We start from the raw sequence: 22,752 nt of genomic DNA, 5'->3' as shown, positions 1-22,752 counted from the left end.
GCACCTCATCACATTGTGGTAGAACACAGAATGCAAGGCTTGTGCGTCACTAATGTCTCACCCATGCTTATTCCTTGCCCTGATGCTCAATCCCAACAGGGAAGCTCAGCTTGTTCCTTGTGGACTACAACAAAATGGCCGCCGCCCTCCATCCGTACCACAACATGTCGCTCGTTTTGGAAGTGACACCCCGTCATTCACCTTTTCAATGCGGTGGATGAGTGCGGCTCTGTTGGCAGCGGTCCTGCCCGCTCTGCAGCCAGAAGCGCACTAGCGGTTCATATGAGGTAAAAGCCAAACGTTAGCTGGAACGCACACACCGGAAGTTGCTGTGACAGCTTCCGGGTGAGGAGGCGGAAAGACGAACAGGACATTATTGTGACTGGCAGAAGTTACTGGCAATTCTGTGAAGCTGTCACCCTGTCACATTATGGTATGCCGTGTCTGGCTCGTATTGTCTTATTGTCTTTACGTAGGTGACCAGGAAATGTAGAACTGTCGTCTATAGGTGCAATGCGCACATCATGTAGGACAATGCTGGGAGATGGTTGGTCCTCACACCACTGTGGCATTGTCCTCTTCATGAGTGGAATCTTGTGGGGGCTGGTAACTATCGGGGTAGAATCCATCACTGTAGGGGATTGTTCACACGTTGCGTTTTACAATACCAGCAAAGTGAGTGAGATTTCTGAAGCCTCATGCACATTATGCCTTTTTTCCCTTGCAGATTTAAGCCATCAGTGGGTTTTTTTCCCCAATTTGCAGCAGGTCAATTCTTTCAGGGTTTTTGCAGCATTTTCACCCATTCAAATGAATGGGATAAACAAGTAAAAATGTGTGCGCTTTATGCAGCGGTTTTCCCACCAACACTCAGTTTTGCTGCAAATTGTCAGCACGTGCGGCCTCATTCAGACGTCTGTTTCATAAGTACATGGGTTTCACAGAGAGAATCCAGACCTCAACTATATGGAGCGGATCACTTGTCTGGGTTTTTCTTCTCTATCTGTGTGTTAGCAAAAATGACGGCGACGTGTCCTTTCTAATTTCAAATCACGGATCAAAATTACCCATACAATTTTATGGGTCCATGAAAATCACTGACAGCACACGGATGGCATCAGTGTACAATTAGCGTGCTGTGTGTAATTAGAGTATGTTCACATGCAGCAGGGTTTTTTAATGCAAATAAGTAGCTGTTTTTTACAGTACCAGCAAATCTTTGTGTTTTTCAAAAATCTCTTGCACGCACTTATTTTATTTTTTCATTTTTATACGCAAAAATAAAATTGTCAGATTTCCATCAATGTGATGGATCCAGGGTGTCAGTTTTCTTGTATTAAAATAAAATATATATATATATTGTATATATTCACACTATATATATATATATACAGTATATACACAGTTGTGGCCAAAAATATTGACACCCCTGCAATTTTGTCAGATAATACTCAGTTTCTTCCTGAAAATGATTGCAATCACAAATTCTTTGGTATTATTATCTTCATTTAATTTGTCTTAAATGAAAAAACACAAAAATAATTGTCCTAAAGCCAAATTGGATATAATTCCACACCAAACATAAAAAAGAGGGTGGACAAAAGCAGGGCTGTGGAGTCGGAGTTAGTTTTGGTTGGAGTCGGAGTCAGAGTCGGTAGAAATGTACCAACTCCAACTCCAGCTTTAAAAAAAATGTATTAATATTTCATAATTGAACTTTCATATGAATTTTATAAATGTTACTCAAATATATATGTTCTATCAAACTATGAACAACAGTGATAAGCAGTTCTGCTGGAGATAGAGACATTTCTTAATTCTTGTGTGTCACTGTTCTCCACTGCCCTTATCTAATCTTATACTTGGTTAACCTCATGCTGCCCCAACCCCCCTACTTACAATGTATGAAACTGAAAGTGAAAATGTGTTGCAAATTCTTAGTAGTAAAGCTCCTCCTCTAGACTAGATCATACTAGGTGTGCGTCTTCCAAGCATCTCACAGCTGCCTGCTACTCAGAAGAGGAAGACTGTAAGAAGTATTATCCTTTCAACAAACTTTGCATCAGTTAACTGTGAGTACATGAGGAATAATAACAGTATTACTGACCACTATATCAGTTGTACGACCTGGCAATAATTTTGTACAATTGTTTTTAGGAAAAACAATAGTCATTTGGATTGTGAATGCAGAATTAAAAACCTGAGAATGTTAAAGAAGCATCACATTAAATCAGCTGTATTTGAACATTTCACCATCACTCAAGATAGAAAACATTATGTCTGTCAGTGTATGACAAATGATCCAGACGAAAACAAATGCTGTGAAGCCAAGATGAGTGCATATTCATTCAAAGATAAAAATGCTCCTACCAGAGCTTCTAATCTAAAGAGACATTTACAGCGCTTTCATCCAGAAGTACTGAAAGCAGTGGATGAGAAAGACTGCATCCAAACCAATGAACCAGTGCCCAGCTCTTCCAGCCAAACAAAGGAGCAGAGAACTTTGCAGCCATCAGTTGCAAGATATTTTGTCAGTGACAAAGTTACTGTGACAATGACAGTAGATACATTTAAAAAACAGATCATAGAGCTTGTTGTAAAGGATAGTGTGCCTATTTCATTATTTTCACGACCAGCTTTTATGTGTCTGAATGGGGAAATGGCCCGCAAGCTTGGTGTTTCTCTGGAGAGAGAGAGTATTAGAAAATTAGTAATCGAAGAAGCTTTTAAACAAAAGGAAGAACTTAAAAAAACTCTCAAGGGACGCTTTCTGTTTCTTAAAATGGATGCCTGCACACGTCACAGAGTGAACTATTTTGCCATCAATGTCCGATTTGTTTGTGACAAAAATGAAATAGTTACCAAGACATTGGCAGTAAAAGACACCAAAGCTCATCACACCAGTGAGTTTCTCCAGGTCTTGGTGGAAAAGGTTCTGCAAGACCATGAACTTAAAAAAGAGCAAGTTCTTTCTGTCGTAACTGACAATGCTTCAAATATGATAAGTACTATTAAGCTAATGAATGAGAGTAATGATTGTGACCAGCAGCTAGAAGAACATTCTGGGTCCACAGACACAGAAATGTTTGAAATAGAGGAACACAGTATTGTAACTGAGGAGCAAACTGAAGTTGCTTCAGATGAACAGCAACATGATAGTTTAGATGATCTTGTTGAAACTGTGTCAATATGTTCTTTCATTCATCACATGTGCTGTGTTGTGCATACGCTACAGCTGGCTATAAGAGACAGTCTGCAAGAAGGACATGCTGCTGCACTGATTGGCAAGGTGAGAAAATTGGCTACTGTTGCCAGAACCCCTAAAGTTGACTCAATTTTGAAGAGACGTGCTGGAAAAGGGGCAATTATTGATCAAGCCACACGATGGGGCAGTACTTACTTAATGATTCAGCGCTTGGTTGAACTGAAAACCTTTCTTGTAGACATGGCTAACCCTCAACTGACGCTAAATGAAAGTCAGTGGAATCAGGTGACTGAGCTGGAAAAATTGCTAGAGCACCCATTTACAGTGACTAAAAAATTACAAGCAGAGGACTTAACTCCAGGTATTTTCTTAAAGTAGTGGAAGAACCTGATGTTTCGCCTGTCCCAAAGAGGAGGGTTAATTGCAAGTGGCATTGCTACATCAATGAAACAGAGAGAGGAGCTACTATTACAAAGTAACATTCTTTTGGCAGCTGTTTATGTAGACCCAATGCATCGGATTCTTCTAGATGATCAACAGCTAAGTAAAGGAAAAGAAGCTCTGTTTGAAATAGCAGTAAGGATGAAAGGGTTGTAGAACAGTTAGGAGGAACAAGAAGAATTTGGTCGTCCTGCCACATCTTCACCCTCATCATCAACTGATGAAGAATTTAATTTCGAAAAATATTTGGATCACAAGGACCGTGCAAAGCGTTCCCGCATAGAAGAAGAGTCATCGCCATCAAGGAACACAGCCAGTACATTTCAGCAGAATTTTTCATGTGCACTAAAAGAAATTGAGAAATTTGACCGTTCATCAAAAATAACAGTGCAACAAGCGATTCCTCTGTATCCTGACATTGTCAGAGATGTTGCCCGAGTGGTTACTGCTTTGCCACCAACACAAGTTAGTGTAGAGAGGTTGTTCTCTGCTCTCAAAATAATTAGATCAGATTTGAGGGCATCCATGAAGGAGGATCTGACAGAGGCAATACTTTTTCTGAGGACAAATTTATAGATTTCTTCTTATTAACTGCATAAAAGTGTTTATTGCATATTTACTTACAGTTTAGAAAAGTTTATAAAAGTTATTTGCTATATTCTAATTGTATTCTAATAAATGTAGTTTTTGCTCTAAGTGGTCTGATTACTTATATGATGGTGAGAAACTGAATAAGCACGATGTTTAATATTTTACAACAGTAAATTTGTTTTTATGAATTGGCCATTTATGAAGGAGTCGGAGCCGGAGTCGGAGCCTGATAAAATCCAGGAGTCGGAGTCGCAACTGTGGCTTACCGACTCCACAGCCCTGGACAAAAGTATTGGCACTGTTCGAAAAATCATGTGATGCTTCTCTAATTTGTGTAATTAACAGCACCTGTAACTTACCTGTGGCACCTAACAGGTGTTGGCAATAACTAAATCACACTTGCAGCCAGTTGACATGGATTAAAGTTGACTAACCTCTGTCCTGTGTCCTTGTGTGTACCACATTGAGCATGGAGAAAAGAAAGAAGACCAAAGAACTGTCTGAGGACTTGAGAAACCAAATTGTGAGGAAGCATGAGCAATCTCAAGGCTACAAGTCCATCTCCAAAGACCTGAATGTTCCTGTGTCTACCGTGCGCAGTGTCATCTAGAAGTTTAAAGCCCATGGCACTGTGGCTAACCTCCCTAGATGTGGACGGAAAAGAAAAATTGACAAGAGATTTCAACGCAAGATTGTGCGGATGTTGGATAAAGAACCTCGACTAACATCCAAACAAGTTCAAGCTGCCCTGCAGTCCGAGGGTACAACAGTGTCAACCCGTACTATCCGTCGGCGTCTGAATGAAAAGACTGTATGGTAGGAGACCCAGGAAGACCCCACTTCTTACCCTGAGACATAAAAAAAGCCAGGCTGAAGTTTGCCAAAACTTACCTGAAAAAGCCTAAAACGTTTTGGAAGAATGTTCTCTGGTCAGATGAGACAAAAGTGGAGCTTTTTGGGCAAAGGCATCAACATAGAGTTTACAGGAGAAAAAAAGAGGCATTCAAAGAAAAGAACACGGTCCCTACAGTCAAACATGGCAGAGGTTTCCTGATGTTTTGGGGTTGCTTTGCTGCCTCTGGCACTCGACTGCTTGACCGTGTGCATGGCATTATGAAGTGTGAAGACTACCAACAAATTTTGCAGCGTAATGTAGGGCCCAGTGTGAGAAAGCTGGGTCTCCCTCAGAGGTCATGGGTCTTCCAGCAGGACAATGACCCAAAACACACTTCAAAAAGCACTAGAAAATGGTTTGAGAGAAAGCACTTGAGACTTCTAAGGTGGCCAGCAATGAGTCCACACCTGAATCCCATAGAACACCTGTGGAGAGATCTAAAAATGGCAGTTTGGAGAAGGCACCCTTCAAATATCAGGGACCTGGAGCAGTTTGCCAAAGAAGAATGGTCTAAAATTCCAGCAGAGCATTGTAAGAAACTCATTGATGGTTACCGGAAGCGGTTGGTCGTAGTTATTTTGGCTAAAGGTTGTGCAACCAAGTATTAGGCTGAGGGTGCCAGTACTTTTGTCTGGCCCATTTTTGGAGTTTTGTGTGAAATGATCAATGTTTTGCTTTTTGCTTCATTCTCTTTTGTGTTTTTTCATTTAAGACAAATTAAATGAAGATAATAATACCAAAGAATTTGTGTTTGCAATCATTTTCAGTAAGAAACTGAGTATTATCTGACAGAATTGCTGGGGTGTCAATACTTTTGGCCACAACTGTATGTATGTGTATATATATATATATATATATATATATATATATATATATATACACACACACACACACACACACACACACACACACACACACACTGTATATATATACACATATACAGTGTATATATATATATATACACATATACAGTGTATATATACTGTATATATATATATATATATACACACACACACACACACACTGTATATGTGTATATATACACTATAGATAACGTTGTATGTGAACATAGTCCAATAGATAGGAGGACCTTTGTGATTTTTATTTATTTTAATACAAGAAAACTGACACCCTGGATCCATCACATTGATGGAAATCTGACAATTTATTTTTGCATACGAGAAAAATCTCTGACATCTAAACGAGGCCTTTGGAAGAAATCTCTTTTCAGAAAGATTATAAAGAATGTTTATTTGGTTCAGGGAGGCTCTCCTGTATTATATTCAGTTTCTCAAGGTAGACTACTTGCATTGTTTTGGAGTTTTGTCTTGTTGACATGTTAGTTATATAGAACCCGGAAAGGGAAAGGATCAGGAGATATAGCCAAAATAATAAATTAATTACAGTACTTTATTAGACATGATGGTATCAAAATTGATAATATAGATAAAAATATAATAATGTTAAGCAGATGATAAAGAGGGGAAAATACAGTAACAATGATGAATTGAAAAATAAAGAGACACACAGGGAGGGGAGTATACTGAAATAATGGGCATAGTAATCCAAAGACCAGTGGAAAATGCTAATGTATGTATAGTAAGGGTATAACTTACAAATTGAGTCACAGGATTTAATAATTCCAGATAAATATTAATTCATATATTATGACAGTAATGAATATCAATTCATAAGGTATGACAATAAATTGTGAGTCATTTAATTTGCAAGTAATATAGTATTCATATAATATAACTATCAATTAATAAATAACAATAATGAGTCATTTCATGTGTAAATAAGTTTTCATATAATATGACAATGAATATAAATTCATAAATTATAACAATAATAAATAATGGGTCGTTTAATGTGTAAATAATATAGTTTGAATGATATAATAAATATCAGCATCAATTCTACTGAGAAAGAGACTCATATGCAGAATAGCAACTGTAAGTATTATTCAAGGTATAGCACCTGCTGTCATGGCAGTGTAATGAATCAATGCCAGCGTCTCCCCCCACCTTGGATAGAACCTCAGGTATTTTTATTCGTGAGAGAAAAGTGAGGCTGGTGGCACGGGCTACTGGTTGACAGGAGTAGGTGTCATGGGTGCCTTCAGCAGATTCCCATTTACCATCGCGACCCATCAGAACTTTGCAGTCATGATGTGGAGATTGGGGGAAGGTTACCAATGGTCGCCTGAAAAAGTGTGCACCCAGGACCGCATAAATGCAGCTATAAGTCTATGTGCACACAGTGCGGAATCTGCTTTGGAATTTTCCACACAGATTTGACTAAATCCGCATGTCACCTGACCTGCATATTTCCTGCGGATTCAATGCACTTTTCGTGCGGTTTTACTGCATGTTTTGTGCGGTTTTCCCCTGCGGTTTTCCACCCACGGATTTCTAGAATGGAGCAGGTGGAAAACTGCAGCAAAACCGCACAAAAGAAGTGACATGCTGCATTTTTCAATCCGCAGCAAATCTGTGCGGAAAAAAACGCAGCATGTATACTGCGGATTTTGTTTTACATAGGCTATAATGCTACTGTACATCACATGCAGTTCTGTTGCGAATCCGCAGGGCAAAATCCTCTGCAGATCCACAGCAGAATCCGCACCGTGTGCACTAGGGTGACCGCAAAAAATCGATGTCGGAATTTTGTCCGTCTGGACCCCACAAAACGATTCCCCTTTCCAGATATTGAGATAGCCAAAATTTGAGCTCGATCAAACGACGTTAACCCGTGCCGCTCGTCGCTCAAAGTTTGAAAAAATCCAAATTGAGGTATTTTAAGATTTAGGTATTTTGCATAGTCTGTTAGACTATAAAGAATGTGACAACAACATTGCAGAAATAGCCCTGACCAAATTTTCGAACCATTTGTGGTATTTGAATGCAGAGTTGGTGGGATTATCGTTTTTTGATCCCACCATTACAGACAATGAAAAGTTGTTAATGGCTAATAAATTGCTCAGTAGCACAGATGAACCATCAGAGCACGCTAGGGTTGTAAATCCAAAAGTTAGGAAAGAAAAATTAAAAGAGGTAGGAAGTAACCGACTTTAACGACCTTCTGACAAAAGATGAAGAACAAAAGCAATATGTCCTGCAAGTTGTAAGCAAATGCCGAGCATTATATTCTGACGTTTCAAAAACTACTTTAACAAAAGCTCTAGAATAGATTAGATAACTATGTAAAATTATCAACTCATGTAGGTTAGCGTGCTCTGATGGTTCATCTGTGCTACTGAGCAATTTATTAGCCATTAACAACTTTTCATTGTATGTAATGGTGGGATCAAAAAACGATAATCCCACCAACTCTGCATTCAAATACCACAAATGGTTCGAAAATTTGGTCAGGGCTATTTCTGCAATGTTGTTGTCACATTCTTTATAGTCTAACAGACTATGCAAAATACCTAAATCTTAAAATACCTCAATTTGGATTTTTTCAAACTTTGAGCGACGAGCGGCACGGGTTAACGTCGTTTGATCGAGCTCAAATTTTGGCTATCTCAATATCTGGAAAGGGGAATCGTTTTGTGGGGTCCAGACGAACAAGATTCTGACATTTTTTCCCCCCCATATGTGCACATAACCTTAGAGATTGACAGCAGCAAATGAGGGGTTAACAGCGGCATTCTCAGCTTAGTTCTGAGCATTGCACATGCCAGCTGAATAACGGATCTATTGCGGACTCAGTTCCTGAAAGAAGAATTGTACTTACAGAGAAAAAAACCCCACACCTCCGTTACATGCTTCCTAACTTACATGTAGGTTACATGTTGGGAAGGGGTTAATGAACATGCTTTTTTGTGCAAATTCAAGCTACAAACTACATGCAAACATTGTATTTATAATTTTTTTTCTAGAATTCTAGACCCTTTCTTACTTTCGACTCTGCAAAAACTCTTACTGTTTCTCTTATTCATTCTCATCTGGACTATTGTAACTCTCTACTAATCGGTCTCCCTCTTACCAAACTCTCCCCTCTCCAATCTGTCTTGAATGCTGCAGCCAGGATCATATTTCTCACCAACCGTTACCCAGATGCCTCTCCCTTGTGCCAGTCATTACACTGGTTACACGTCCATTCCAGACTCCAGTACAAACTTATCACCCTCACCCACAAAGCTCTCGATGGCTCAGTGTAAGGGAGGGACAGGACTGTAGTTGTGACCTGTATTACTGTAGCAGCTTGTCCAGTCCTTCCCCTACATGAAACAATACTCTTCTCCTTGGCATACCTGCATCTCCAGATTGAGCTTCACCCGGGCACTTCCCAGGCCATAAGAGTCCCTCTTCTAGGCGACCCCCATCAATGGAGACACAGTCCAAGTCAACTTTAACACTTTCTTTACTTAGGATTTCGCACCTTACATCCACAGTTGGTACATTATAAAATTTGCTTGCTTCCTCATCTTTCCCTTACTTGCTGTCACTTCTGTGCAGTACATGCCTGGACCGGACCGTCTTAGACTGCTTCCCAGTTCCTTCCTGGCCTGACCTTGCTATAATGACATTTCCTTCAGCCTGTTTCGCCCCAGACACAAATTCATCAGTTACTATGTTTGGTGGCCCCTGGTAAAGCATCCGGCTCATCAGTATTGTTCTCGTCGAAGCTCCAACTCTCTCCAACTCCCTTCATCTCCTTAGTCCAGCCATCTTCTGCCCTAAAAGCATTGGCCCAGGCGCTAAGACCCCACATCTTTCCTTTCCTGTTCTGGCCCACTGCTAAGACAAGCAGTGTCCGTGGGTAACGTGGGCTATAACGACTTAACGTTATGTGGCTGCCGAGCTGTCCGGGCCTATAGCCCATGTGGACACTTGGGCGTCCTGGCCCCGTCTGACTAAACTACTCTTCAGCCCTAACCTTAACTCCCAGCAGCCCCTCCTACAATTAACCCTCTATGAACATCCTATCAGGTCCCACTAGTATACCTCCATCTAGTGGCCCACAACATAATTACATCTACCCGGTCTATGGAGAAACTATGTACTAAGAGTGCCCTCCTATAATGTACCAAGAAAGGATGCACTAACTTTCCCTAACTGTATATATAACAAAGGACACATCATATATGCGATATAATACAGGAATACAAAGCAATATAACAGTTTTCTATAAAATGGAACCACTTACTTGTGGCAATACCATAATCGATGAGCGGTAATACAGTTATAAATGTAGCAGTACCGCAGGCAATTATCATAAAACACATTTGTAAACTTCAAGAACTGGAAGACAATCAGAGGGAAGCATGAAAGACATTATATCTCACCCCCTTACATCAGCACCACCCTACATCTCCTCCCTCGTCTTAGTCTACCACCCTACCCGTGTCCTCAGTTCTGCTGATGACCTGAGGTTAACATCCTCAATCAGAACCTCCCACTGTCGTCTCCAAGACTTTTCACGTGCTGCACCAATTCTTTGGAATGCACTACCCAGGTTAATACGATTAATCCCCAATCCCTACAGTTTTAAGCGTGCCCTAAAAACCAGGGCTGTGGAGTCGGTAAGCCAAACCTGCGACTCCGACTCCTCAATTTCCCTTCCACCGACTCCACAACTCCGACATATATTGCTTATATTTAAGTGAAAAATTTATTGTAGTACAATGTGATCAGACATTTAATTATTTTTATGATACAATAATCAAGACATTTAGATAGAACATAATATATATTTATTGGAATACAACTTTAGAACACAAAAAACTAATTGTAAATATGTAATACACTATGTAATATAGATTTTATATATATATATATATATATATATATATATAAAAAAAAACACTATGTAATAAACTATGTAAGTGGCAAAAAACAGTTTTCAACAAAAACATACTAAATAACATTTGTGCAGTCTATGAATTTGTTCTAAGAAATAGAGTTGCCTCCATCAGATCCTCCTTCATAGATGACCTAAAATCTGACCTAATAATTTTAAGGCCAGAGAACAAACTCTCTACACTAACTTGGGTTGGAGGCAAAGCCGTAACCACATGGGCAACATCTCTAACAATTTCCAAATATAAAGGAATTGCCTCATGCACAGTCAGTTTTGATGAACGGTTGAATTTTTCTTTTTCTTTGAGAGCAAGTAAAACATTTTGCTGAAATATGGTCAATCTGCTTGCTATAGGAGACGGAGTGAAATCTTTTTCCTTGCAGCAACGCTTTGCCTGCTCCATATCATCCAAATACTTGTCAAAGTCAAACTCCTCATCTGATGAGGATGAAGATATGACAGCAGTAGCACTGTCAGGACCCAAGTCCTCTTGAGCCTGGCAGTCCTCCTGTAGGCCACTCATCCTAACTGCTACCTCAGTCAGAGCTTCTTTTCCTTTAGTAAGCTGTTGATCATCAAGCAATATACGATGACTTGGGTCCACATAAACAGCTGCCAGAAAAATTTTATTTTCCAATAGCTGTGTCTCTCTCCGTGTCATTAAAGCAGAAATGCCATCGGCGATTAAATCTCTTTGGGACAGACAAAATAGCAAGTTCTTCCACTCCCTTATGAAAATGCCAAGAGTTAAATCCTCAGCTTGTAATTTTTTAGTCACGGTAAATGGGTGATTAAGCAATTCCTTCAATTCAGCCACCTGTGTCCATTGACCTTCATTTAGGGTTACCTGAGGGTTCGCCATATCTATAAGAAACGGTTTTAGCCAGGATCAAAACTAGGGGGGCGCAGAACCTCATACTGTTCCGCAGAATCTCATACTGCTAACCTCAGCTGCTGCAGAACCTTATACTGCACACCCCTACACTTGAAAATAAAACCTGCACCTTAAGGCTGTGTGCACACGCTGCGGATTTTGCTGCGGTTCCGCAGCGGTTTTGGCCGCTGCGGACCCGCAGCAGTTTTTGCTGCGGTGTACAGTACCATGATTCCCTATGGGAATCAAAAATCGCAGTGCAGACGGTGCGGAATTTTCCGCGCGGATTATCTGCGGTTTTCAATCCGCAGAAAGAATTGACATGTCAATTCTTTCTGCGGATTCTCCTGCGGTTTGCCATCTCCTCTATTGAGGAGATGAAAAACCGCAGGGCAAAACCGCAGAGCAATCCGCAGGTAAAACCGCAGGTCTTTTGACCTGCGGTTTCACCTGCGGATTTTACAAAATCCGCGCGGATGAATCCGCACCTAATCCGCAGCGTGTGCACACAGCCTAAGATGTGGTGAATGCAGTCTATTTATTCCAACTATCAATTGATGTTGATGTGTTACTGAAGACGAGCAATGCCTGTCCTGGGTGTCCTTTTGGGCAGCTATGAGGAGTACCTGACTGGTGCTTAAAAAAAAAAAAAAAAAAAAAAGAAGAAGGAGTGTTAGTCTGTGTGCTACCCGGCTTTCATTCTTTTTGGTACAGATAAGATATGGATAGACAGATATGGATAAATGGATAGATAGAGCAGATTTCTAATCTGCTTTTGCTATTGAAAACATTATCTATGAGCTCAAAAACCTTTCAGGTGATGCGGTTTTTTAAAAAGCTGATCGGCTTTTGCAGCTGAAAAACGTATCCTCAAAAAACTCAGCAAAAACGCTGTGTGTGAATGTAGCCTTAGATCAGGAATAGAACAGTCATTTATAGGACATTTCATAACTTTCCCAAATTCCTATGAAAAAATATTCAGCACATTCTGCATTGAACTACTGTACCCAATTTATTATATATTTTAGGAGTCAAACCATTTTATACCGACTCCGACTCCACCAAAATGAGGACCGACTCCACGACTCCGACTCCACAGCCCTGCTAAAAACGCATTTGTTCAGACTAGCCTACCATCTCAACACATTAACCTAAATATAAGGATATTGAGGACACTGAGCATGGAGAAAAGAAAGAAGACCAAAGAACTGTCTGAGGACTTGAGAAACCAAATTGTGAAGAAGCATGAGCAATCTCAAGGCTACAAGTCCATCTCCAAAGACCTGAATGTTCCTGTGTCTACCGTGCGCAGTGTCATCAAGAAGTTTAAAGCCCATGGCACTGTGGCTAATCTCCCTTGATGTGGACGGAAAAGAAAAATTGACAAGGGATTTCAACACAAGAATGTGCGGATGTTGGATAAAGAACCTCGACTAACATCCAAACAAGTTCAAGCTGCCCTGCAGTCCGAGGGTACAACAGTGTCAACCCGTACTATCTGTCGGCGTCTGAATGAAAAGGGACTGTATGGTAGGAGACCCAGGAAGACCCCACTTCTTACCCTGAGACATAAAAAAGCCAGGCTGGAGTTTGCCAAAACTTACAGTGGTGTTCAAAAGTCCTGCATAGACATAGGATAAATTGATTTTTCAAGTTTTAATATCTTCGATGCAAATATGACATATTATATATGGTTTTGTTCAGAATACAATTTTGCATTCTCTCCCTGTAATATTTTTAGCTTTTGAAGCAGTTTTGCCTGAAATTATTGCAACAATATGGGAATTGAAATCTGGTCGGCCCAGAAAGTCAACTAAAAGGGAGGATAGAGTACTGATAAGAACATCCCTTGCCAATCGAAAGCTCACCTCTCCTCAGCTTCTGCGAGAATGGCAAGAAAAGTGCAGTATTGAGGTAGCAACATCAACTGTTAGGAAGAGATGTTTGGAAGCAGGATTGAGAGGGTGCAAGGCCCGAAAGAAGCCATTGATGACAGCCATACAAAGACAAAGGCGAAAACTGTGGGCATTGAAATATTTAAAATGGAGGAAGGAGGAGTGGGAAAAAGTGCTATTTAGTGATGAAAGCACTTTTTGCATTTTAGGAAATGATGGCAAGTCTTATGTGAGAAGGTTCCCACATGAAGAGTACAAGCCAGAGTGTTTGAGCTTCTCTGTGAAACATCCGATGAAAGTAATGGTCTGGGGCTGTATGGCAGCCAATGGTGTTGGAAGGCTTCATTGTGGAGGGTATGGTTAATGCAAAAAAATACATAGACATCCTTAATAAGAAAATGCTGCCTTCTGCTCAACACCTGTTTTCAGGGGATTATATCTTCCAGGATGATAATGCTCCTTGTCACAGAGCTAAGACAGTAACGGAATGGAAAAAAAAGAACAAGGTGGCTACTATTGACTGGCCAGCTCAGTCCCCGGACCTCAATCCAATTGAAAATTTGTGGCACCAGGTATCATTAGAGCTATCTAGAAAACAGCCAAGGACCAAGAGTGACTTGATTGAGGCTCTGATACAGGCCTGGAACCACATCATCACTCGTGAACATCTGCAGAAGCTTGTTCACTCAGTGCCACAGAGATGCAAGCTGGTGCTCAAGAGCAAAGGCTGGCCAATAAAGTATTAGAAGCTAAAGATGCACTCAAAAGGCCCTTTTCAGGACTCTGAATTAAATAAAAAATAATAAATCTTAAAAAGTAAAATTTAAGTCTGTGTGAACTTGCATTGGAAGTTAATGAACTTAGAAACCTGTTCACCATTCTACACACTGTACTGGTGTAGGTATGGTTATGCTGTAAAAAAATTATCAAAAATGCGCATACCATTACAATTTATACACTTGGGACATTCAAAAATGAGTATGGCATACAATGAGGGATTACAAAAACATATATGTTCCACCAGTTTCACTGTAGAGATGCAGAAGTATGAAACATATAGTTTTCTTAACACCTGTGCAGGACTTTTGAACAACACTGTACCTGAAAAAGCCTAAAAGGTTTTGGAAGAATGTGCTCTGGTCAGATAAGCAAAAGTAGAGCTTTTTGGGCAAAGGCATCAACATAGCGTTTACAGGAGAAAAAAAAGAGGCATTCAAAGAAAAGAACACGGTCCCTACAGTCAAACATGGCGGAGGTTCCCTGATGTTTTGGGTTTGCTTTGCTGCCTCTGGCACTGGACTGCTTGACCATGTGCATGGCTTTATGAAGTCTGAAGACTACCAACAAATTTTGCAGCATAATGTAGGGCCCAGTGTGAGAAAGCTGGGTCTCCCTCAGAGGTCATGGGTCTTCCAGCAGGACAATGACCCAAAACACACTTCAAAAAGCACTAGAAAATGGTTTGAGAGAAAGCACTGGAGACTTCTAAGGTGGCCAGCAATGAGTCCAGAACTGAATCCCATAGAACACCTGTGGAGAGATCTAAAAATGGCAGTTTGGAGAAGGCACCCTTCTAATATCAGGGACCTGGAGCAGTTTGCCAAAGAAGAATGGTCTAAAATTCCAGCAGAGCATTGTAAAAAACTCATTGATGGTTACCGGAAGCGGTTGGTCGCAGTTATTTTGGCTAAAGGTTGTGCAACAAAGTATTAGGCTGAGGGTGCCAATACTTTTGTCTGGCCCATTTTTGGAGTATTGTGTGAAATGATCAATGTTTTGCTTTTTGCTTCATTCTCTTTTGTGTTTTTTTCATTTAAGACAAATTAAATGAAGATAATAATACCAAAGAATTTGTGTTTGCAATCATTTTCAGGAAGAAACTGAGTATTATCTGACAGAATTGCAGGGGTGTCAATACTTTTGGCCACAACTGTATTGTAAGCTTGCGAGCAGGGCCCTCATTCCTCTTGGTATCTGTTATAATCTATGTGATTATTGGTATGCTGTAATGTCTATTGTCTGTAGAAGTCCCCTCTAAAATGTAAAGTGCTGCGCAATATGTCGGCGCTATAGAAATAAAATTATTATTTTTTTTACAATTCTATAAACCTCTTTCCTGATTAAAGCTTAGTAAATGCCACAAGTTGTTTTTGCCTCTCTCAGTTAGACAAACCTGGTGACTAGAGTTCGATTTACATTGTGGAGAACATCTTTAAGTAGATTTTTATCAGTAATGAATTTGATTTTTATATAATGTGTTTTCTAGGTAGCACTATGAAGTCACATGAAAACTTTATCCTGTTGTCAGAAAAAGGCTCTTATATGCATTACCCTACAGACACACTAAGGACGGGCAATGAAAATAATAGTTACACGACTGAAATATTGAACTTCACTCTGGAAATCATCTACTTGCTGACTGGAGAGGTCAGTGATTGTGGTTTACGTTACCTGACAATTTTTAAAGAGGACCTTTTACCTAATGTGTCAGTAAAACATTTTTTTTTTATTTCCATTTTCCCTCTACATTGCAGAGATAATAGTATTTGGCACCTAAACAGTTATTTTTCTTTATGTCCAAGTGGGCATAACCAGAGAGATTTCACTGAGGGCGTGTACCACTTCCTCTTTCTAATGCTGACCAGTCATAAGCAGCCAGTAACACACTGGGGAGTAAAGAACCTCCCCACAAGGGCAGAGAGATTTCAAGCAGTCTGCCTCCTCGCTGCAGAGTGCTGACATGCAGGAGCACAGCAGAACTGGGTGTGATTGACTGAAAGATATGAGAGCTGAGAGAGGTCATTGTTGGGGGAGGGACAGTCCTGCAGAGTTGATTCTCATTAAAAACACTTATTGTAAGCTATTCTCTCAAACTCAAAAGTGTTTTATTGGCAGAACAATACAGATTAGCAATTGCCAAAGCAAGTGTAGTTCTACTAACTCTGTTGTACTAAAATTCCCCCCCTGAATGCGGTATCATTATTTCACACCTAGCCTGTTCGCGGCTATAGTGGGGGCATGTTCTTTTTCACTTGTATGTGGATGCCTGCTTATGATTGGCAGAGCTAATAGGTCTACGAGACTAGAGCTACTACAAGTTTTTGTTATGAGACTGAACACTGCAGTACTGCCCCTCCCCCCAAACTGACCGCTTTCAGCTCCCATCTCTTTTAGTTAATCACACTCAGCTCTACCTTGCGCCCGCTCAACATCACTTTGGAGTCAGAAGACCAAGACTCCTATAGTGGGGGCGTGTTCTTCTTTAACTGTTGTGTTGCTGCCTGTTTATGATTGGTCAGTATTAGAGGAAGAAGTACACACCCACAGTGAAATCTCCCTGGTAATGCCCACTTGAATTTAAAAAAAAAAAAGTGAACTGTTTAGGGTGCCAAATAATTTGACTGCTATTATCTCAGCAATAGAGAGGTGAAACGGTTTTAAAAAAAAACAAATGTTTTATTCCACAGTGCCTGTGTGTCCAGTTAAACATGAAATAATCATTGACAGGCCTTTTCAACTTGTTACTAAAATTAAGACCGAACCGGTTAAGTGAAAGCTTGTGGGCTTGTATAAAATGACATTTATTCAGTGATCGTTCTTATGCACAGGATTGCACGGTAGTGAATAAAACCACTGGGGAGTGTGTGACCCCCAGCAACCAACACTATTGCACGGCAGGATGGGGTAGGACCCAGAACTCCATTATGATGCCGTCACCTTATTCACTGATACCTGAGAAATTCAATGATCAGAAGATCCTGGACCTCACCAAGAAAATCATTGAGCTGCTGACTGGAGAGGTGAGCGCTGGTGGGAATACCGGGGTATTATACAGTAACACAAGGGATGATGTGTCTGGGTGATGACTGTATCATTGTGTGTCAGGTTCCTATAAGGTGTCAGGATGTCACTGTCCATTTCTCCATGGAGGAGTGGGAGTATGTAGAAGAACATAAGGATTTGTACAAGGATGTTATGATAGAGGACCACCAGCCTCTTATATCACCGGGTAAGAAAAATCCACCAGAACAAGGTCTCTGTCCCCTGTATTCCCAGGATTGTTCGGAGGAAATTGTTCTACAGAATTATCAGGTATTTCCTTGAGTCAGTTAACATACTTCATCAGAAAAGGAGCTGTGTTTATTTTTCTCACTGACAGCCTTTCTTTTCTGATAGGCTGAATGTCTGATTGATAAGCAAGTTGAAGTAATAGATGAAGAAGAGGAAACTAATGTGGATGATGAGCAGCACGTTACAGAGGTCAAGATATTTACAGATATTAGCCCAGGTAAGTAACAACTCGAATCACCAAACCAATCTCATATCCTACATTCTCTGCCAGTAGAAATCATTGGAAGGAAAATTACTTGAAATTCTAACACTATGAAATGTTTTCCCTTTGTGTGCCAGTTCTTCGCCTGAGCTTTTCATTCTCATGTAGTTGGGTCCTGAAAGTAACAACTACTTAAGCATGGAATTATACTCCTGTCACAGCCAAATCATTATAAGGCTATGTGCCCACACGCACCGTGGGCACCCAGCCTTTAGGTTTCATCTTTCTGACCACCTTTGACCTGTCTTTAACAAGTACCTGACAGCTGATACATGTTGCTTGTTCCACAGGCGGCATGTATCAGAGACTGATGGATTTGAGCCAGGCATGTTTTTATTTTTTTTTTATAAAACGATCTTTATTGAACGAAAACATAGGGTACATAGATTGTTCAGAAGCATTACTTTGAACATTAGACAGTGTATTATAACTATAATCAACTCCCCCCCTCCTCCCTACCCCGGGCATAAAGCCTAACATAAGTTCTGCCGTCAATTTGCTCTCTCATGTACCAGTCTGTAAATTGGAAGCAACCATGAATCGCCTGGCGTATAGATAATGTCTGGGCATTAATAAAAGAAGTCCATGTAAGGAAAAACCGTTCAGTGTATTTTTCTTTATTCAATATGGACTCTATCCAGTCCATCATGAAGAGATAGGCTACCTTCGTAGTAATTAAGCTCAAAGAAGGAGTATTATCCTGTGCCCATAGATGAAGAATACTTATAATTCCCCACATGAGCTTTAGTGGAGATTAAGTTTAGAGGGTGCACTCTAACGTCGTCTGGTAAATCCCGTAGTATCGAGCCCACATAATGTCTAATTTGAGTAATAGTAAAGTTATCTCCCACCAGGATTGGATGTTTAAAGACCGTGTCTCCACAGTAAGAGGACATTGATTGTCCGCCAACATGTCACAAACCAGTCTACATCCACTATTCCCAAGCACACGATAGATGGGAGGTGGCCTGCCCTGTAAAAAGGAGGGATTGCCTCGGAAGGGAAGAATCACCGAGATATGGGGGTCGAATCCACTAATTTGTCTAGCATGGTGCCATCCCAAGATTACCGACCACAGTAGGGGGTTATCCCTAACCTCCACTGGGACCTCGGCTTGTTGTAGGTGAAGCAGAGCGAGCCAGTTAGGTTTTATTCTGAAACGTTGTGGTGTTTCAGAGAAAACCATAGTTTAATAGCCACCTGGGACCAAACTGCACAAGAGACTCGTCGGATTGGCGTGTCCCTGGCAGCTTCTTCTCGCTCTTCCAAGCCCCAGTGGTGGCGTCACATCAACAGCTCTGCATCAATCAGTGGGCTCTGTGTCTGCCATGTAGTCTAGTTGCTGAACCCAGTAATTGGCTGCAGCACTGTTGAGTTCAAGTTGCCAATGCAGCTGTTAAGTGGCCAGAAAACAGCTGCATTTGATTATCAGCACTTGGCTGCTACTTGCCCTTTTTACTCCCATAAAAGCAGTAGGGGTGCAATCTATTTTTCTTACTCTGCTTCTTCATTTTGGCCCAGTTTTTATTAAATAATGACCCAGTGTACTGTGGGTATTGTAATTCTGAGATTGTATTACCTTATTTTAAGACCAAATGTTTTGTTTTTTTCTTTATTATTCCCTGATACACAAAACCATAGGTTTCAAAGAGGGTATTCTCATGACAATATATATATATATATATACACTGTATATATATATATATATATATATATATATATATATATATATTATAATATATGAGCAACCTGCTATTTACATTCTTGATTACCTGCAGATGGAAGCAGAAGCTGGAACATCTCAGAGAGACCGTTCATGGGAGTTCAAGATTGTGAGATCCAAAACACCATAGTCACAGAAGATTTTTCGTGCGACCAATCTGCAGCTTTAGTTCTTCACAGTATAGATCTATCTTCTGATCCATCTAGTTGTGCCGGATCATCTGCTTCTTCTGCGATATCACCCACTGTTACTACTCGCAATGGAAGTAAAATACATTATTGTTCTGAATGTGGGAAGTATTTTACCCGGAGGTCAAATCTTTTGGCCCATCAGAGATATCATAATGGAGACAGGCCATACCCATGTTTGGACTGTGGGAAACGTTTTTCAAGAAAAGACAGACTTCTCGCACATCAGAGAATTCACACTGGAGAGAAGCCGTTTGTTTGTCTTGTATGTGGAAAATGTTACACCCGTAATGAGTCACTTATTGAACACCAGAAGAGTCACTCTAGCCAGAAGCCGTTTTCATGTTCCGAATGTGGCCGAAGTTTTAAGTATGAGACAACTCTTTTTGATCACCACAGAACACACATGGAGCAGTCATTTTCATGTCCAGAGTGTGAAAGCTGTTTTTTCCACCAATCTGAGCTTGACGAACACCTCATCAGCCACACAGTTGAAAAATTAATTGCCTGTTCTCAATGTGGATTTTTTTTTGCAAACCAGACCGATCTTGATGAACACGAGAAGAGTCACCGCTGTGAGTTATCTTGTTTTAAATGTGGAAAATCTTTCACTAGAGACATGACACTTCAGCAAGCTCACACAGGTGAAAAGCCATTTTTGTGTCCGGATTGCAATAAGCAGGTAGCACGGAAATCTGTAGTGGTTAAGTATAAGCGTACCCGCACTGGAGAGAAACCATATATGTGCTCTGAATGCGGAAAGTGCTTTGCACAAAAATCCGTTCTTGTCCAGCATCAGAGAACACACACTGGGGAGAAGCCATTTGCTTGTCCTGATTGTGGAAAATGTTTTGCCAAGAAATCAAACTTGATCCCACACATAAGAACTCATAATGGTGAGAGGCCATTCCCCTGTCTCCAGTGTGGGAAATCCTTTACTAGAAATGATCGGCTTTTAGCGCATATGAGAACCCACTCGGGGGAGAAGGCATTTCAGTGTTTGGAGTGTGGGAAGTCCTTTGCCTTTGAACCTGAACTTATCATGCACAAGAAATCTCATCTAGATGTGAAACCCTTTGTGTGTGCAGGATGCGGAGAGTGCTTTACAGAGATAGCAGATCTTCTAAAACACAAGGCAGCTCATGTACATGAGATGGCATTTGTTTTCTAAAAACTAAATGCTCATTTTTTACAGACAAGTTTCCTCAGCATGGCCAACAGATTTTTTGACTTTCAAGAACCTGAAATGTTGGATTATTTCTGATCGGCTTGCCCTGTTCCACATGTTACAAACTTTATTAAGCTTTTCTTGTTTAAAACAGTATTATATGAATGAAAGCGTGTTATTTAATGTTGACAGTTTGTATTTGATTGGGATTGGTTAAGCATCAATAACCATGGTGGCTACATTGTGTCTTGAGTGACATGTTCAACTTATTGCCCTGCTTCATGTGACAAGTGTCCAGTATTCATGGAAATTTCTGGTACTATTTCTAAATGGCACAAAGAAAATAAAAAAAAAAAATCAAGCATGATTCATATTGTTATAAGAAGTTTTCCAGATTGGATATTAGGAAGAAAAAGCTACATTCATGTGCAGATTTGCTGTGGAAAATAGCTGTAAGGTGCCATCCGTGTGTAGATAACATATGGCCTAATTGGGAGGATGGTCTGTCTGGAGCAATAAGCACATCGAGTGTCACTGGAACCACCAATCTGGGCATTTACAAAACACAGTACATAAATTTCAAGACAGGATGATTTTTAACATATTCATGACCAAGCTATTTCAAGTATTTTCGTTTTCATTTTTTCCACCTCTTCTTCCAAGATCTATCTACTTGGGGGCAGGTCACCCATCAGAAGCCATACTGATTAGTACCTAATCAGCACCACATGAAGACACCCTCAGGTCGCTTCAGGGCACGAGCATACCATTAACGCACAACAACCATTTTAGTCAGTATAAGGCCCTGTGCACATGGTGCAGATTCTGTGCAGTTCTGCAGCAGATTTGGCCCTGCAGAACTGCACGTGATGTACAGTACCATTTAAGGCTATGTAAAGCAAAAAACGCTGTGCACATGCTGCAGATTTTTCCGTGCAGATTTGGTGCGGAATAAAAGAAGCAGCATGTCGCTTCTTTTGTGCGGTTTTGCTGCAGTTTTCCACCTGCTCCATTATAGAAATCTGCAGGTGAAAACTGCAGGGGAAATCCGCACAAAAACTGCACTAAATCTGCACTAAGGCTGTGTGCACACGCTGCGGATTTTGCTGCGGTTCCGCAGCGGTTTTGGCCGCTGCGGTGTACAGTACAATGATTCCCTATGGGAATCAAAAACCGCAGTGCAGACGGTACGGAATTTTCCGCGCGGATTAGCTGCGGTTTTCAATCCGCAGAAAGAATTGACATGTCAATTCTTTCTGCGGATTCTCCTGCGGTTTGCCATCTCCTCCATTGAGGAGATGAAAAACCGCAGGGCAAAACCGCAGAGCAATCCGCAGGTCTTTTGACCTGCGGTTTCACCTGCGGATTGTACAAAATCCGCGCGGATGAATCCGCACCTTTTCCGCAGTGTGTGCACACAGCCTTAGGCTATGTGCACACGTAGGAAAAGTGGTGCAGAATTTTCTGTACAAAATCCGCATCTCCTGGCAGAATCCGCAGCTGCGGATTTGCCGCTGTTTTTATGCGGATTTGCTGCGGAATTGATGTGGATTTTGTGAGGATTTACTGCAGTTTTTGCCACTGCGGATTTCTGTCATGGAGGGGTCCAGAAACGCTGCAGATCCGCA

General features: G+C 40.7%; 1 protein-coding gene across 1 annotated transcript; it reads left to right on the top strand.

The window, feature by feature from the left end:
• Positions 1–137: 137 nt before the first annotated feature.
• On the top strand, positions 138–21,485 carry LOC141100174 (uncharacterized). Its single transcript, XM_073588463.1, has 6 exons — positions 138–433; positions 15,979–16,139; positions 17,321–17,512; positions 17,598–17,804; positions 17,889–18,000; positions 19,824–21,485. The coding sequence occupies exons 2-6, from the start codon at positions 15,987–15,989 to the stop codon at positions 21,125–21,127; spliced, it is 1,968 nt and encodes a 655-aa protein (XP_073444564.1). The 5' UTR covers positions 138–433; positions 15,979–15,986; the 3' UTR covers positions 21,128–21,485.
• Positions 21,486–22,752: the final 1,267 nt, after the last annotated feature.

Source organism: Dendrobates tinctorius, unplaced genomic scaffold, assembly GCF_039654945.1.
Source record: "Dendrobates tinctorius isolate UK_male_01 unplaced genomic scaffold, ASM3965494v1 ptg000103l, whole genome shotgun sequence".
Lineage (NCBI taxonomy): Eukaryota > Metazoa > Chordata > Amphibia > Anura > Dendrobatidae > Dendrobates > Dendrobates tinctorius.
Note: the sequence above shows the minus strand (reverse complement) of the source record. Positions and strands in the feature narration are given on the sequence as shown.

Bases quoted from the DNA above. Each gene is read 5' to 3' on its own strand.
- LOC141100174 (XM_073588463.1), top strand. From the start codon at position 15,987: ATGAAGTCACATGAAAACTTTATCCTGTTGTCAGAAAAAGGCTCTTAT. The intron at 17,513-17,597 runs GTGAGCGCTGGT...ATTGTGTGTCAG, and splicing joins TTGAGCTGCTGACTGGAGAG to GTTCCTATAAGGTGTCAGGA. The intron at 17,805-17,888 runs GTATTTCCTTGA...CTTTTCTGATAG, and splicing joins TTGTTCTACAGAATTATCAG to GCTGAATGTCTGATTGATAA.